At 40.2% G+C, this 18,843-nt stretch overlaps 1 protein-coding gene across 4 annotated transcripts in view; it reads right to left on the bottom strand.

Moving 5' to 3' along the window:
- sh3pxd2b.L (SH3 and PX domains 2B L homeolog) overlaps positions 1-18,843 on the bottom strand; it is a 103,874-nt gene that overhangs the window by 27,692 nt on the left and 57,339 nt on the right. For all 4 annotated transcript variants that reach the window (XM_018252162.2, XM_018252163.2, XM_018252164.2 and 1 more), the window contains exons 4-5: positions 16,423-16,499; positions 5,046-5,137 (exon numbers count right to left, since the gene is read on the bottom strand). In XM_018252162.2, coding sequence (XP_018107651.1) covers positions 5,046-5,137; positions 16,423-16,499 — 169 coding nt within the window. The remainder of the gene's footprint in view (positions 1-5,045; positions 5,138-16,422; positions 16,500-18,843) is intronic.

Raw genomic sequence — 18,843 nt, 5'->3', positions numbered from 1 at the left:
ATGGCAAAGTTTTAGTGGAGTTTAGGTGAACTGGTCTCTAAACAGGACAGATGTCAGTTCTCAATCACAAGAATAACAAAATCAGATTTATAAGCCTCCCTTCTATAAAACGTATTGGGGGGGGAGAAATCAATTAATGTAAATCCTACTTACAGTAACTATATACTTAAAACTGGGTAGTTTTTTTCTTTAAAGGGCAGTTTGTCCGTTCATTATTCCCAGATATAGCCAAGGGAGGCGCCAATAATAGTATGGCTGGCCGGCTGCACATGCTCAGCATTTGATAAACTCAGAACTCATTCTGACTATAAATGGGATAGAGAGCTGCTTTTCCAAAAAGTCTGGGCTGATGGCTACATTTAAATTGGCATGAGTAATGTTTGTATAAACGCTCATAATAACACATTTGTCAGCATGCGACAAACCACTTCCGGTGAACTCACAAAAACACCATCAGCTTTTATCCTGGTAAGAGTCTGTCAGTTCCAAGAAGGTAAAGAACAAATGTATTTCCCAATCGCAGGACAGAAACAGCTACGGGGACAATGGGCTAATGTTCAAATATGTGTCCTATCCCGGGCTGTTGTTTAAAGAGATGTGCTCTGAGGTCATAAGAAACGATCATAAGACTGCCTGAATCCATATGGGATTGTGCAATTAAAATACCGAAATCCCCACTCAGAACTGATGGAGCACTTTCTTAGAATACTTTTACAGAGCCAATATATTATCAGTGTCAAAAATGCTCGACGTGTTTTTTTTTTTTTGTTCCTGCAGTTATGTGTGTCTGTCTTTCTGCAGCAGAACTCATTCTAGGGGTGCAATAAGGACAAACTGGCATTTAACCAATACTCTGCAATAAATATTAAAACTTGGCCTCTGCTGACCCCTTTAAATTGAAACCACAGCCATAGTGCGTGTAAGTAATGGATGCCTGTTCACATATAGATCTCTGGCATTCTGAGACACTTTGGAGTCTATGGCAACCATACACAGGCCAACCCATAGGGCACTCTCAACAGACATATACCATACATGTTTATGGCCACCTTTGTATAGTTTTGTTTGCCCAGGCCAACTGCCAGATCAGCAGGATGTGAAGAGGATCAGCGGCTCTTCCTTTAGGCCGACCAACAGATATTTTCCATCAAGACAGATAATCATCAAGCCTAACCCCATGCCAAGATGGTCTGTCGGTATTGTATAGTTGAAATAGGCAAAACAGTCTGAGCAAATGTGGGTATCTATGGCCAGGTTTAGCATGCACTTAATATCCCATCATTAACATTCATTCCTTTCTCCAAGCGCCATTCCTTTCTCCAAGCGCCATTCCTTTCTCCAAGCGCCATTCCTTTCTCCAAGCGCCATTCCTTTCTCCAAGCGCCATTCCTTTCTCCAAGCGCCATTCCTTTCTCCAAGCGCCATTCCTTTCTCCAAGCGCCATTCCTTTCTCCAAGCGCCATTCCTTTCTCCAAGCACCATTCCTTTCTCCAATCTTCATTCCTTTCTCCAATAGTCATTCTTTTCTCCAAGCGCCATTCTTTTCTCCAAGCGCCATTCCTTTCTCCAATCGCCATTCCTTTCTCCAAGCGCCATTCCTTTCTCCAAGCGCCATTCCTTTCTCCAAGCGCCATTCCTTTCTCCAAGCGCCATTCCTTTCTCCAAGCGCCATTCCTTTCTCCAAGCGCCATTCCTTTCTCCAAGCGCCATTCCTTTCTCCAAGCGCCATTCCTTTCTCCAAGCGCCATTCCTTTCTCCAAGCACCATTCCTTTCTCCAAGCACCATTCCTTTCTCCAAGCGCCATTCCTTTCTCCAAGCACAATTCCTTTCTCCAAGCACCATTCCTTTCTCCAAGCACCATTCCTTTCTCCAAGCGCAATTCCTTTCTCCAAGCACCATTCCTTTCTCCAAGCATCACTCCTTGACACAGTAGTTTCCATATTCAGGGACACTGGTTTCACACCCTAACCATCACTGCACTCTCCTACTCTGAAGCCAAACTTCATCCCTTGCTTCTATAGGAGACAAACCACCTTTCACTAACACCACAGTGTAGATAACAACAATCCTTTCATAATTACAATGTTAATGGGTTGAACAGTACATTTATATGTTAATATGCACATAGGTTATGCCACACAGACATTCCTACTCATCTGCACGCTTCTTTATAAAAGTAGGAGCTGTCATAATACTTGCGCTGCTAAATAAAACAGCACCCTTATTAAGCTGGCCATAGACGCAAAGATCTGATCGTACGAATCGAGGATTCGTACGATTTTCGAACCGTGTGTGGAGAGTCCCGACATTTTTCGTCCGGCGGAGATCGGTCGTTTGGTCGATCGGACAGATTAGAAAATTTCTGTCGATAATATCTCTGCGTGTATTGCCGATCGTACGATTTTCAGTGGGAGACTGTCACTAGCTTTGGTTGGACATAGATATCGTACGATTGCTGTCAGGGGCAGAACATTGCAGATCTGTTCTTTAACTAATCTGACTGGTAAGACTTTGACCTGAATGGTTAGTGGCGGGTCGGGAGATGGGAAAGTCCGATCGTACGATGATTCGTACGATCGGATCTTTGCATCTATGGCCAGCTTTAGGTTGTTTTGAAAGGTCTGTGATTTTATCAGGTTGAAGAAAAATGATCCGCTATTTGCCTACATCTATACATAATCCCAGAGTTGATTGTTCTGAAATGGAGAAGACTCCACTATGTATACCACTGCACGTCACATGCTGATGGGGGAAGACTACTGCAAACGAGAATGTGTATAAATATGCCCTTCCATATAATGTCCCTGTCAGTTCTACATGAGACACTTGCAGGAAAAGCTAACAGCCCCTACCAATGATTTTCATTTGTGAAGCCTCCAACTAATATGTTGAATTATTGCCTCCATTACATTAACTAAGATGTGCTGTGCAGCAGACTGAGGTCTGCTACATGGGGTCATAATGTATAACATCAAATGCCAACAAGGCTAATCTTTCATTGCAAACATGAGAGCTATTTTTGTCTTGCTCATGATAAAATAACCCTTGTGGTCACTTCAGATTCAATAAAGAAATAGTGACTCACAGGATATGAGCCGGACGGCTGTCGCATACATTTACTGCCAGGCCCAACACAAAATATCTGCAGGATATCCAACTAAATCACATCTGGCTAATGAAAGTGGTAATGGCCAATGCATACAGTATATATGCCAGGAATGTCAGGCCTAAAGCTGCTATACAACTTCTATTCCAGGCAATCCTTCTCATCCAAAAGACGGTTATTGGGGTCCCCACCTTATGGTGGGATATCACTAGAATTGCACCCTTCTGTAGAACACTCATACAAGCATACTCACATGCTTAAACATCTCTGGAACACATTACCTAGCTAAACCTTTCAAGCAAAAAATAAACCCCATAAATCAGCATTTCAAAGAACTACTGTGGAGATGTGGGAGCAGATGTGCCACTAAGAAATGACTATGAAAGGCAGAAGAAACCACAGGCTAAATACGATTATTTATCGTCAAGAAACGAGAGAAGCTCAATGTTTGCCAGGAAAAAGGATGCGTAAATAAAATGGAAGTGAAAGAGTAAAAAAAAAATAAACCTGAAGACTAGAAAGCAATGATGTCAAGCTTGTAGCCTTCAGCTGATGAGAACTGAGAGCTTCCATCATCCTCAAGTACCTTTTTGCCAGCAGGTCTAAACTCTGCTGAAAGTTGATGTAAAATGGGCATTGTAATATTTATTAATTAGCTGTAAATTGTCTGATTTGTACAGGGTTATTAATAGGCTCTGTGGAACCCTGACCATACTATGAGACAGTCCTGGATCCATGGAGGCCAAGCCATGCCCCAAAGTTGTACCACCAAGACAAGATACTGTCATAACATTCATGCATAGTCACTGTAACAGGTTTGTCCATAGGCTTCATAACGGCATTCAATCTGTTAATATTTGTCCATGTAAAGGACTAAACATTTAACTTTAAGTACTTGTATGGGTACTTAAAGCATTATTAATGGTTTTTTTTAACTACATAAGTTAATAAATGGATGTATATGCCATTGAACCCTATAGGGATGCACCGAATCCACTATTTTGGATTCGGCCGAACCCCCGAATCCTTCGAGAAAGATTCGGCCGAATACCGAACCCTAATTTGCATATGCAAACTAGGGGTGGGAAGGGGGAAACATCTTTTCCTTCCCACCCCTAATTTGCATATGTGTGACTTTTTGTGACAAAAAGTCACACAATTTCCCTCCTGACCCTAATTTGCATATGCTAATTAGGATTTGGATTCAGTTTGGCCTGGAAGAAGGATTCGGCCAAATCCGAATTTTGCTGAAAAAGGCAGAATTCTGGCCGAATCCCAAACTGAATCCTGGATTCAGTGCATCCCTAGAACCCTATGTATAAAGTCCATGTGTGGGTGTGCATGTGTATGCATTGAACAAGCAACCTGCTGCTCTCCAGATGTTGCTGAACCACAACTGTTGTTGGGACGTTTACAGGCAGAACTGAAGTCAGCTCTCTATTTCATGAGGAGGCACGACCCTAGATTATTTACGGAGTACTGAGGTGAGAATAACAGTACTCCAAAAAACCTTTGTTTTACATTAACTTCAGCCAATAACCTTGGGTAGGAATCTAACACAAGGTGTTGTCAGGTTAATCATGGAAGTCATGGAGTAAGCAAAATCATTCAAATGCAGAAATCTTAGACAGCATTAGTGTACAGATTGCAGTTACAGCACAGACATACTGGCAGGTAACAATGGCTGGTAATGTGTGAGATTTCCTATTTGGCACAAAGTCTTCTACAGCAGAGATGCGTGACTTCTCCTGACTCTTAAAAAGGATATTGGAGGGTGTCCAACATTAGCGGTCAGCGAGATCACATAGACCTTTAAAAATCATAGTTACGGCTAATTATAACAATAACCCTTTTTAACTAAGACAACAGTTGTATGGTGTTGTGCAACCTCTTTATACTCTTTGGTACTGGAAGAGAATTCACAGATGCTATACTTACTCTTTCGGTGGGTTGAAGTCTTCTACTCTGGCTTCGAAAAACTGTAGCACTTCATCACACTGGGAGATATAGGCTGGCAGCCGGATAAGTGCCTGGAGGTGAGAATTGGGAAATTGTACAAGTTTTAATGGGAAGCAGTGCTGCCAGAACAAAAATACCTACATTTAAGAGAGAATAGTGTGTCCCAGGGCTGCAATGTAACTAGACACATGGGAGTAAAATATTCTAAAATTCAATAGCAAATAACTGAATTACAAGTGATCCAGTGTGTAAAGGCAAAGATGCTCAGGACATTGCAATATTAAGGAGGCCATACATGGGCTGCTGATTCAGCCTCTTAGGACCATGTTGGCAGCATATTGGACCCACCCATAAACCTGCCTGATTGATTTCTGGCCCAAAATCCAGTTGGGGGGCGAGTGTGTTGGCACATTGATATGGTCCTTGTCAGACAGGTCTCATATGTTGATTTTGATCAAACTGATTGGCCTAGTTTGTGGGTGGCCAAATTGGACCCAGATGCAGAAACAACCCATGTGCCATTACCCTAAGGGGCTACCAAACAAGAGTTATCTTAGCACAGTCATAATGAATCCATTCACCACTTGGGTATACAGAGAAAAATGAATTACATATCAAGTTAAAATGTTTAAAAAAAAGCAAGGGGATTTCTGTCTGAAGCCAGTAAAACTCCATTCTGTTATTAATTACCATTCACAGCTAAACTGTAAAGCTCTGATTATGCATGGTTAATTACATGAAAGCTTTGGTAGAAAACATGTAATGGGAAGATCTTTAGCACACCGGGTTCTAGAGTTTAGGAATGAGTTGGGCTAAAAGAAAACCATGGCTGTTCCTGATTTCTTGGGTAGTTACGATTAACCAAGATTGTATTGAGTCAGTTAAAGGGATCCCAGCCAAACTAATCCTACTTACCGTATGGATATCATACAACACAGAAAGCTATTTTATGTTTTTTTGGAAGGACTGGATTTACAGGCAGAAGAACAGCAGAAAGAATGCTGGGCTGTAATATTTGCAATATAATATTCTTTTCTAGATGGAACAACAGGCAGACTATGTAAAGTCCTACACAGTGGAACTGCCCATGTTGTTAAATGAATTGTTTTCTCATTATAATTCTTACAGTTTATGAGATATTTCAAGATGAGCTCACTCAACCCAGCAATATTCTTTCGGCTGTAGACATCTCATTAACCCAGTAAGTTCCAGACTAAAAGCAGAACAATTAACTTTACGAGGTGAAAATGGTTAGGCAGAGGCAAGGATTTGCAACCTTTAGTAATTCCTCAGGTCTAATAAATAGATTCCAGCATGTGTCATCTGGAGTGCCTAAGTGCCACAGAGCATGACTAAGGGGTCTGCAACAAGTTAGGCCAAATACAAGGCCACTAATATTCCCAAAGATAATCAGACATGACTGCAGTTTGGTTGCATTTATATAGCTATGATAGTTTCTGACACCAACCCCTTGGAGGTACTTGTTGGTATGGATGCTTCCATCGGTCCCCTACAAATGGAGTTACTGAAGTATAAGTCAAAGACACAATGGCTTTATTTATAATGGGGGAGTATTTATATTGTATACAACATAGACTATTAGTGGTGAATATATTATATTACAATACAACTACGATATACAGGTATGGCATCCGTTATCCAGCAAGCTTTGAATTACGGAAAGGTGTCTCCCATAGACTCCATTTTATCCAAATAATCCAAATTTTAAAAATTTCCCTTTTCTCTGTAATATTAAAACAGTAGTTTGTACTTTATCTTAACTAAGATATAATTAATCTGTATCAGAACCAAACCCAGCCTATTGGGTTTATGTCATGTTTACATGATTTTCTAAAAGACTTAATCCATGATCCATTATCCGGAAAACCCCAGGTCCTGGATAACAGATTCCATACTTGTTACAGACCAGGCCCACTCAATGATACCATTAGAAATGTGTAAACGTAAAACAATATCATCAATTGCAAATAAAAAAGGAAAAACATTAAGACTCAGAATTACAACATTGATAACAATAATCAGGAAGCAGAGCAGAAGAAAAGATTTTGAGTTTCATTCAAGCGACAAAAGACAAGTTATGGACTATCTTGAAGCTAGCGAGGCAGCTGGGCTCTGGGATTATGGGAGCAGAAGAGCAGGGGCCTGGAAGCCATAGATAACTAATTTAAAAGCAAAATACTTGGCATCAAAAAATGGCAGCTCAACACATTTTAGGTTACGAGGGTGAACTACAAGGGTTTTTTCCCCATGTTTGTATTTATAAATTTAAGTGGGACACATAAGGAAAATATATGCGAAACCGGTCTCACAAGACAACATCACGCTAGTAATATATACACTCCTATTCTTTGGTGTAATTGCAATGCAATGTTTGTTTTAGGTATTATTATAATACTTCCTGGTTTTATAAAGAATGGAAGATAAACTCTAGCTCCACTATATAAAGCATATTTGCTTTAGGCTTTCAGCTGGTCAGACAGATACTGCTGTGTGCACAGATACTAAATAATTCCACCCCCAAAATGCATGCATAGGCCTTCATACAGGGACAGATAAAAGGAAGTTCCCTCTCTGGAGATTGGGATTGGCCGCTATCCTAGAAAGCTCTCTTGGGCAGCCTGGGAGTGCAGCCAGTTAGAAGTGAAACCACCTGTAGGCGCTGGCAAGATTTTGAGGGAAATACAAATGGTAACTTTCAAAGTCAAATGCCATCAATTTATAAAGTGTATAAAGCAAGGCAATACTTGTTACCCACTTTTATGGCAATTTATTTAGGAAAAAGCTCTGCGATAACTGTTTTATGTCTATTGTTATATTGCGTGTTCTTAAAGGGTTGTTCCCCTTTTAATTAAACTCTCAGTATGATGTAGAATTGTAGATAGAGATATAAATTGCAAATGGTCTTTATTTTTTTTTTATTTTTGCTTTTTGAATTATTTACCTTTGTGTTCAGCAGTGCTGCAGTTTGCCACTTCAGCAGCTATCTGGTTGTTTGGGTCCAAATTACCATTGCAGAAGGCAGTGGTTTTAATTAGAGAATATACAGTCATATGAAAAAGTTTGGGAACCCCTTTTAATTCTTTGGAGTTTGTTTATCATTGGCTGAGCTTTCAAAGTAGCAACTTCTTTTTAATATATAACATGCCTTATGGAAACAGTAGTATTTCAGCTGTGACATAAAGTTTATTGGATTAACAGAAAGTTTGCAATATGCTTCATAACAAAATTAGATAGGTGCATAAATTTGGGCACCCCCAACAGAGATATTACATCAATACTTAGTTGAGCCTCCTTTTGCAAATGTAACAGCCTCTAGACACCTCCTATAGTCTTTGATGAATGTCTGGATTCTGGATGTCGGTATTTTTGACCATTCGTCCATAAAAAATCTCTCAAGTTCAGTTAAATTTGATGGCTGCCGAGCATGGACAGCCTGCTTCAAATCATCCCATAGATTTTCCATGATATTCAAGTCAGGGGACTGTTACAGCCATTCCAGAATATTGTACTTCTCCCTCTGCATAAATGACTTTGTAGATTTTGAAGTGTGTTTAGGGTCATTGTCTTGTTGGAATATCCAACCCCTGCACAACTTCAACTTTGTGACTGATGCTTGAACATTATCCTGAAGAATTTGTTGATATTGAGTTGAATTTATCTGACCCTCGAATTTAAGGGCCCCAGCCAGTTTTTCACATTTGATTTAATTTCATACAACTGAATACTGCTTCACTAAAAATATTTGTTTAGAAAACACCCCAATAAAAGACTTACCACTGTTATCTTTTTTGTTTAAAGTGGAGTAAATTATTATGCAGGCTAAGAGGGGTTCCCAAACTTTTTCATATGGCTGTAATATTAATAGTAGGGGAACTGAACAGAAAGAGAAGCAATAAAAGTAGCAATAACAATTGTAGCCTCCCAGAGCATTAGTTCTTTCACTGTTGGGGGTAAGTGACCCCCCCCCCCCATTTAAAAGATGTATAAAGTCAGAAGAGGAAAGCAAATAATTTAAAATCTCAAAAAAATTGAAAATGAGGACCAATTGAAGAGTTGCTAAGTATTGGCCATTCTATAACATACAAAAAGTTAAAGGAAAATAAAGCAATGAGCCCAAGATGATAATATTGAAAATTAACTTGTTTTCTTTTTATTATCAAAAAAAAGAACCTAGTTAAGGTGTATGAGATCTTGGCCTGATGTGCACCAGAGAAATAACGCAGCACAGAGAGGCTGACTAAATGGAAATCAGCTGAATTCTCCTTTCATTTCCTAGACCTACTACAGTCCTTTTACACCTGTGTTACTTGATCCAGTTCAGCCACTGGCGAGGCCTGCGAAGCTCATTTACCAAAAGCTTTGCCAAGCCCTGTATGGAAGGCCAACAAAAGTGTGAAATGATTCTGCACTGCCAAAGTTAGATTACGTCTTCTTGTACTGTCAGTTTAAAATAAAACTATATAAATATTTTACACTGTTTTTTTAGAAGAGTAATAGTAACAAATGTAGCCGTGTTACTGACACTTAATAAAGTGTCGCTGCCTGGGGTGGTGTGTAGTGGCCACACAATACTGCTGTCTGGCATCTCCCATCTGTAAAAGCGAAATACTCATCACTCACATCCCAGTGGAAAGACTCGTTTATAAACACAAGTGAAACTGTAACCTGCTTTCTTTCATGTTGGAGCTCCTAAACCTGATTTGGTTACTATTTTTGCTGCCAATATTTTACATATTGTAACTGATTAAAGGGGTTGCATTTAGTATGGTGTCACATTCTGAGACAAATTGCAATAGGTTTTAATTTTTTATAATTTGTGGTTTTTTACTTATTTAGCTTTTTATTCAGCAGGTCTCCAGTTTGCAAATTCAGCTATCTGGTTGCTTGGGTCCGAATTACCCTAGTAATCATGCAGTGATTTGAATAAGAGACTGGAATATGAATAGGAGAGTGTCTAGAAAGATAGAGTAGATAGATAGAGTAGATAGATAGAGTAGATAGATAGAGTAGATAGATAGAGTAGATAGATAGAGTAGATAGATAGAGTAGATAGATAGAGTAGATAGATAGAGTAGATAGAGTAGATAGAGTAGATAGAGTAGATAGAGTAGATAGAGTAGATAGAGTAGATAGAGTAGATAGAGTAGATAGAGTAGATAGAGTAGATAGAGTAGATAGATAGTAGCAATCACTTGTACCCTTTCAGAGCATTTGTTTTTTCAGACAGGGTCAGTGACCCCCATTAAAAAGCTGGGAAGAGTCAAAAGAAGAAGGCAAATAATTCAAAAACTATAGAAAAGAAAAAATGAAGGGCAATTGTCTTTGCTCAGTAAGTTTTGTTATTTTAACATACTAAAAGTTAACCACCCCTTAAAGTTAGTCTTCTCTCCCTAATTTTGTATTGCCTTTCCATCATAAGTGCTGTGGGTAACACTAAAAGACAGCCAAAGAAGCATTACACATTACTAAGGCTAGCCAACACAAATTAGGTTACTTTTGTCTATTGGATAAACGAATGCAGGGCCTCAGTATGTAATCATAGAGCTCCATACTACTGTTACCGGTTCCTCTCCAGTTAGCGGCCCATTGGTCACCTGCACCCCTAGAGGGGTGGGACCTGTCAACAAGTAGAATGGTGCCCCAAAACAAAAAGGAAAAAAACACAATGAGGTTTGTTATGGATGCCCTATTATGTCAACACCCTTTCCCCACACAATCCCTGCCCACTCTTTAGAGACCTGTTCCCTTTGCGACCTGCAAATTGAACTTTCCCATCTCTTTGGGCCCCTTCTGCCATGACCCCCCTGAGTGGAGAACCCTATGTACCACCCTGATGTGTTGTGAAAGTGGCCAATTTCAGGGCTACCATCAGGCCTTGCCAATGGCCATGAAAAAATGATTTCATTGCAAAACCATCCAGAATTCATTCCTATGCCTCTACCAGTGTATTGTCAGCATCAGTTACGTGGCCCATGAATGTACCACACGGGTGCAGGTAAGTGTCATTACAAGTAATGGAAAGCTATTGTGGACGTTTCTACACCCACTAGCTAAAATATATGATAAGAAGAACAAACAGCCCAATTTCATTGCCTTCTTGGAAATTCAAGCTCGTAATTCTGCATTACAGCACCCAGTCAATACAAATTTGAGGTGCCCAAATAAAGCCTTGTATACAGAGGTGGGAGCCTCCCATAACACATTAGTAACAGACTCTTTCTCACACACATTTCGTATTGCTGACATTATAAGAATTGCTCACGTGGCTGAGTATATGAATGGAAAGGAAATATGGGTGTGTATATCCTGGACCCTTTGTGTTCTTATAGGTCAAATAATAGCCTCTAAACAGTGTATATAGGCACGGGAAATCATGTGTCTCAATGCTATTTTAAACGTAGCTTTACATAACAAGAACATATCTATTTCTGTGGGGTTTTTTTTTTTTTGCACGGCTTCCAGTTATATATATGGGATGGGAAAACCGATTGTAACACAGATATATGCTAACAAAAGGAGAGAAAGCTGAACCATAGAACGTGTAAGTGCAAATGTTCAGTGGCATTGAGGGGCTGGGCAAGCATTCTTTTATTTACATATGTACCTTCTAGTGATGTTCATGCTGGTCCAGAACAACCATCACACATATTTTTTGGGTCGTGGATGGGTCAGGTTGAGCTTTTCTTACGCTTTCCCCACCCGTGACCTTTCTCTGCTTGTAGCTCCGGTAGCCTCCATTTATAGGAGCACGCTTGAGTCCATTTGAAGGGAGCACATTTTAAGCGTATGATCCACAGTTCTATGTTGGGATGTATTGGATTTGTTTAAAGATGAACTACTAAAGGTGATATTTTATCAATTATTCTGCTCCTTCTTGTTGCTCCCTGCTTTTTGACAAACATAGGCGCACGCTTGCTCTGCCCCTTTTGTGACATCTATAAATGGAGGTGAAGGTTGGGTCTGGGTTAAATTTTTGTTGACTCGCAAATCTCTAGTACTTCCCTCACAATCCTATAGATATCCAGTATAGAAATATGTTATGTCAGTGGGAGAAGCAATGGCTCATGGGTTTAGTTAATAGGCCCGGGGATTGCAGGGTTCCGTTTCTGTGGCTATTTGGGCACGAAACCTAAAGAGGCAGTTCATGTGATATCAACTTATTAATTGATTACTGATTTTAAATAATTCTTTGTCCTACAGATCTTCGGTTTTAAAATGTAAACTGTTGTCTTCACACATAACCTAGAAACCAGGCAGTATGTAGACTAAAGGAAGAAGGAGTACAAAGAAAAATTACAGAAAATTATATTAATATAATATTAATATAATAATAAAAAAAAAATCTAACCTTGGGATTAATCTGCTTTGTAGTTGCCAGAGTCACTGATCGCAGAATGTGTATTTATTTTCAGGTTTGAGAGTCAGCGATTAGAAATTTTAACAAAATGGATGCTAAAAGCAAAATTGCCTTAGGATCAAATAGTCTACATCTTAATCTTCCAGAGCACATATTAGACTCATGCTGGTCACACAAAGACATAGTTCTGTAATTTCCAAATGTTACACAATCTGTCAGGTGTAAGTACAACATTCATGAATCCACCTGTTCCTAATGCAATAGACTGGCTCATAGAGTTGCCTATTTAAAGCACACACACTATTTCTAACACACAGGTGCCACATAATATCAATACTCATGGTTTTGGAATGAGGTGTTGGACAGGCACATGTCCTCATACTACGGTGCATCTAGTCAAGAGCAAAGTCTGTGCATAACTGTGTTAACCAATGAGCCCATACACACTCCATACCTTGCCCTGCCCAAATCCACATAGCAGAAATAATTCATTCAACCACAGCACAAATGGTTTCAAATAACTCACTGAGAAGTAGGCGGGTGCTGGGCACTCTCATCTCCACTAGTACAGGAATACAATTTATGTACTAAAAAGGATCGTTCATTTCCAAGAGATTAACTTTTTGGTATATGGATGTTTAACATGAGGCCCGCCAGCTGTTATGGAGCCGCAGCCAACTACCCGCAGCAGCCAAAATAATGTTACATTGTTTGAGGTGGGTCAATATAAACAGACTACAAAAGAACCCCTTAGAAACAGCGGAGTCTCTTTTTGGCCCGCTTAAAGCAGTCAAGTAGTGGCCTTCACTCTAAAACAGTGATCCCCAACCAGTAGTTTGTGAGCAACATGTTGCTCTTTAACCCCTTGGATGCTGCTCCCAGTGGCCTCAAACAGGAGCTTATTTTTCAATTCCTGGCTTGGAGTCAAGTTTTGATTTCATGAAAGCCACGTGTACTGCCAAACAGAGCCTCAACGTAGGTTGACAATCCACATAGGGGCTACCAAATGGCCAATAACAGCACTTATATGGCACCCAAGAACATTTTTCATGCTTGTGTTGCTCCCCAACTCCTTTTACTCCTGGATGTTTCTCATGGGTTGAAAAGGTTGGGGATCCCTGCTCTAAAAGGAGGAGATCAGAGAAACACACCCAGCAGGTTGGTGAATACACATATCAGCATTAGCCATGATCATTATGGATAACTATGGTAAGTAAGTGTCATGGCACACTCCCCTCAACCTAGTCCAGTTTAGTACTGGCAATTGATCTAGATGGGGGAGATTTCCAGCACACCGTGTGCTGCTCTTCTATTGGTTTTTCTGTTTTACATCATTTATTTTTCCTTTCATTCATTCATAGATTTTGCCACATGGTACATGCACTAAAAACCACCCAGGCTATCCACAATGAAAATGCTGAAAAGTCTCCAGACATCATTCTTTACAGACACTGCAAGCAGAATGTTTTAGTAGAATTAATCAGACCTGAAGGGGCAAAAGCAAGAAGAATGCAAAAATCAAATATATATATATATCGGTCAGGCAACTATAAAAAACATTTCCCATTAAGCATGACCAACTGATGAGTTAGTAGCTCTGGAACACAGCCATGACCATGAACCCTCAATAGTCCTTTTGGTAATGTGGTTCAGGTGTCCTTATCCAATGAAAAGTCTAAATTCATAGGGCACAGAAAATGCTGCTTCTTCAGTTAAAAACACTTTTATTTGCACCATTAAAACATCCACATCATGGAGACTTATCACACCATGCTGCACACCACTTCCTCGGAAGCTTACACCTGATGGGGAAAATGAGAAGCTTTAGACAGTTCTTTAGGTGAACCCTTTATAGGGTCACCACCTTTTCTGGAATAGTATTCCGATCTTCTTATAGTTTTTCTCTTTCCTCCCTGTTATTAATAACATTGCATCAAGCATCATTTCTACCAGGTGGCAACACTAATCCTGTGATTTATATTAGGGAAAGGTTTAATTCTAGTATGCCTGCACTCTTGCAGCCAGCTAAGCCTTCCAGGAAAGGACCTTTTGGTATCTAAGGAGAAATGGATGAAGGCTATGGAACAAATAAGGGACTACTTGAATGAACATATATCCCCACTACATGAAAACCTATACCCCCAGTTGCAATGCAGAAAGGAACCAAACATCACCCACCCTCCTCAAGGTCATATATACCATATATTCAATACACTGTGCAGCTTTCGGGGACGGCCCTCATTGCCTACATAAAGAAAAAAATCCTCAGACAACTTTGGAAAGCCGAAACAACTTTTTTAATTGCCAAGTGTTCAGAGGAAATCAGTCGCCCCGACACTAGAGGAGATTATTTGTGAGGCAAACTAACCCCTTATTTGTCAGGGTCCTAAATCCAGTGGCAGAGCTGGGGGGTCCAATCAATAAATTCATACATACTAACTATAATACACACTCTCTGTTTAAGAGCAAAGGGCCAGGTGTGTGGCAGGTGCCTGACTCAATTGCACATGAACACAATTGTACGTAATGTATATACTCGAGTATAAGCCGAGTTTTTCAGCCCCCAAAATATGTTGAAATACTCGGGTCAAGCGCAAAAATGGACGCCGGCGTCCAAGAATAGTCGCCGGCGTCATAGAATAGTCTCCAAGAATATTCGCCGGCATCCAAGAATGGTCGCCGGCATCCAAAAACGAGACGCCGGCACCTCCAATGGGAGCAGAAACCCTCAATTTTTTGATTGAAACTTACCAGAAGCTGCTGCATTTCTCACCCTAGGCTTATACTGGAGTCAATAAGCTTTCCCAGTTTTTGGTGCTAAAATTAGGTACCTTATACTCGGGACGGCTTATACTCGAGTATATCCGGTATTCATATTCTGCACTGTAAGGTCTAGTCCACAAGAGGAGATTCGGGGAGATTTTGTCCCCTGGCGACTAATCGCCTCGTCTTTTCCGCGACTATCTCCCCGAACTGCCTCAGCATTTTTCCCCATAGGCTACAATGCAAAGTCGCCTGCGCTAATGCACATGTGGCAATGCGTTTGGGGAGATAGTCGCGCAAAAGACAAGGCGATAGTCACCAGACGACAAAATCTCCCCGAATCTCCTCGTGTGGCCTTACCCTAACAGGTAGGATTTTCACTTACACTATGACTTTGAGCGGCAAAAAAAAAGGAGAAATCTAATCTTAACTAGATACGGGTAATTAATGATGCTGCTGCTGTAGGTGAACAATACAGTCCCTGTACTGGCTGTTTGGGGCACAGACTGTCTATATTGAGATCAAACCAAGGACACGCTAAGCAAAATATGTTCCAGGCAAATTCTACCTATTGCAAAGCATGCACAGATGTTATAATCATTCGTAAATAATTTCATTACATTTCCCTGATCTATTATTTCAATTACATACTGTAGATTTTTGCCAAATTCCTGGAAAAAAATGCTCGCCCAAAACAATCAGGTCAGGGCATGCATTGCTAGCTTAGGGCAAGCCTCGCATCAGCAACTCTGAGCACAGTTAAATACTGTACAAAGCAAAGATAAAAATGGCTTCCAAGGCCCTTTAAAAATGAAGCATCTGGAAAAAAATATCATAAATTAACAATGCCTGCATATTTATTACCAAGAATAAATCTGAAATGATTGATCAGAAGCTTTTACATAACAATTTATGATACTAAGCAATTGCAGCACAAAAGAAAGAAATGCCAAACCAGAAGTATGAGCGAGAGTTTAAAAGCAACACAAAGCCAAACAGAAAAAGAAACCTGCTCAGAGTTCTCTTTTAAGGACTACTGGAATTCAGTTTTCCAAACTGGGTCATGTAGAAGTTATTCACAGTTATTCACCATTAAGCAGAGACCTTTGTCTGAGCACCCCTCTCCCTCATGGGCAGGGCCACCTATGGTTCACAAGAGAACCTGACACCCAAAAAAAACTATTTTTTTTTTAAAGTGCCATAACACACACTCACCTTGCAGTATTCATCAATTGGTATCAGTCTCCTCACAGCGACATCTCGTATGTGGCTCCTTCTGAACAGAATTTTACCTGAAGGAAATACAGAGACACGTCACTCATCTAAATGTTCTCTGGCTGAACTTGCCTTAAGATAACAAATCTATATATGAAAGAAGGGGATGTATCTCCATCTACAACCACTTACAATCCACTGACAGATGCAAGGTACACAGACTCGAGAACTCTATTCATAGGGTAATGGAGGTTTACATTAAGGGTCAGGCCACACAGAAAGATTCGGGGAGGTTAGTCACCCAGCGACAAATCTCCTCTTCTTTGAGGCGACTAATCTCCCTGAACTGCCTCCCCTCCGGCTAAAATGTAAATCGCAGACGGGATGGCACTCGGAGCGATTCGTTTTCCAAAGTCGCCTGATATCATACGACTTCGGAAAACGAATCGCTCCGAGTGCCATCCCGTCGGCGATTTATATTTTAGCCAGCACCAGCGGGAAGGCAGGGGAGATAGTTTGGAGAGATTAGTCCTTGCTCCTCTCATTTTTATGTCCTACCACCCAAACCTTACAGTCTTTGTGTTAATGGGAAGTGTCAGTTCTTTTTCTCTACCATTGAGTTTACAGTACCAGCTAAGCACACTAACAAGAGTGGGTGGGTATAAATGTTGTTTGCATCATGTACAGTATATGTCAGTATCCCTACATTCATATTCCAATCATATAACAGTATCCAAAATAGTTTTTTTTTTTAAACCCAGCCCCGCACAAGCCCCTACCATAATTGCTTCCCACTGGTATTCTGTATCAAAGCAATTCCACTATAAAGAACACTTTCTACAAAACATGTATCTTATTCTGCACTTTCTTCCTCCCATCTGTGAAGGGCAGAGCCATTTATTTACTTTAAGCAGTAGACCTGAGTCAGGTCCTATATGATATTCTTTCCTGCCTAGTGTTTATTTTCACTGTCCTTAAAAGGAATTCTTTCGGGAACAGGTTTGGATATATTCTCGTTACTGTAAAGTTTGGGTTCACTCTTTTCATCTTTCTTCAGGCCAAAATTCCAGCGTGACAGGAAACAAATGTCTGCTCGTTTGTACTAACTGCACAATTGCACAAAGCTCCTTCCTTCAGACCTGCAGCTGCCTAAACCCACTCATTTTGTTCAATAAGGAGTCTGTAAAAGACAACCTAAGCCTCAAAATGACAAAAACAAATCATTCCATAAATCATATTTAATGGTCTCAGATAGAGATATGAACACAGTGTCACACTATGCTAATAGCTTTCCCTTTGGCTCTGTAATTTCTGATACTGCCCAGCATTTTTTATTCAGTCCCAAGTCATTGGGTTGCAACTTGGATCTGAATGACTGCAATCCCAAATTCTATATCTACTTAACTTATTTTATTGGAAGTAATGGCATTCAGAAGTTCATCAGCGGTCTATGCATTCCTGGGGTCAGCAGTGCTGCTGCCCAATACTCTGAATGAGAGTCTTATACTTGGGTCCTGATAAAATCCAGGCCACATCTGTCCTTCATTATATATGAGATGATTCAGATGCTACAAGACGTATTGGAATACATCTGGCTCAAGTGCCGTGTGTAGGATCAATGTATCTACTGGGGATGTGTTCTTAGTGCTGAGTATTTTGGGAGCCTGAATTTGTTACACCAGGGAAATGGATATTACTCTGTGGTTTACATAGAGATAGGGGAAGATGTACTCATTGCATCAAAGAGACATGGTAAGGGATATCCAGCATAAGACAATGAAGGTAAGCAGAAGGAGGACTATGATAAAATAAGAAGCTTCAAGACCAGCTAAGAGACTTGATTTAAAACACATGGTGTGGCTTTGCCTGCCCTATAAACAACCCGTACTCACTTAGTAGTCACTGTTGCCTAAATCCAATGACCTTACTGGGGGAACAGTCATACAGTAAACCCCCACAAAAAAAATATGGGGCCTGAAGATCTTGATGACCCTGATAAACAACAACGTGTGGGTTTCATAAGGTGGATCTCCATATGAAATACAAACAATTGCCATGTTTTCTGACAGTTCTATAAAATGTCACTCCTACATTTAAATGGCATAGTTCTCCTTAAAGGGGACCCGTCACCCAAAAAAATTATTCAAAATCCTATTTTATTACATTAGTCAAGCAAAATTAACTTTAATTACACTATCTAAATTATTTGAATATTGCTTCCTTCAGTTTGGAATTTCAAAATTATAACTAGAAGGCAGCAGCCATTTTGTGGACACTGTTATTAAGGCAAGCGTTGCATCGTGTCAGAATCTTGTTTGTGCACCAGAATTGGGTACCCCATGTCCATCCCCATGCCCTGGTTACACAATTAAATCGTAAAGAGAACAGGGGAATATGTTGAGAGCAGTGACTTCTAGGAAG

This window comes from Xenopus laevis, chromosome 3L, assembly GCF_017654675.1.
Source record: "Xenopus laevis strain J_2021 chromosome 3L, Xenopus_laevis_v10.1, whole genome shotgun sequence".
Classification (NCBI taxonomy): Eukaryota; Metazoa; Chordata; class Amphibia; order Anura; family Pipidae; genus Xenopus; species Xenopus laevis.
Note: the sequence above shows the minus strand (reverse complement) of the source record. Positions and strands in the feature narration are given on the sequence as shown.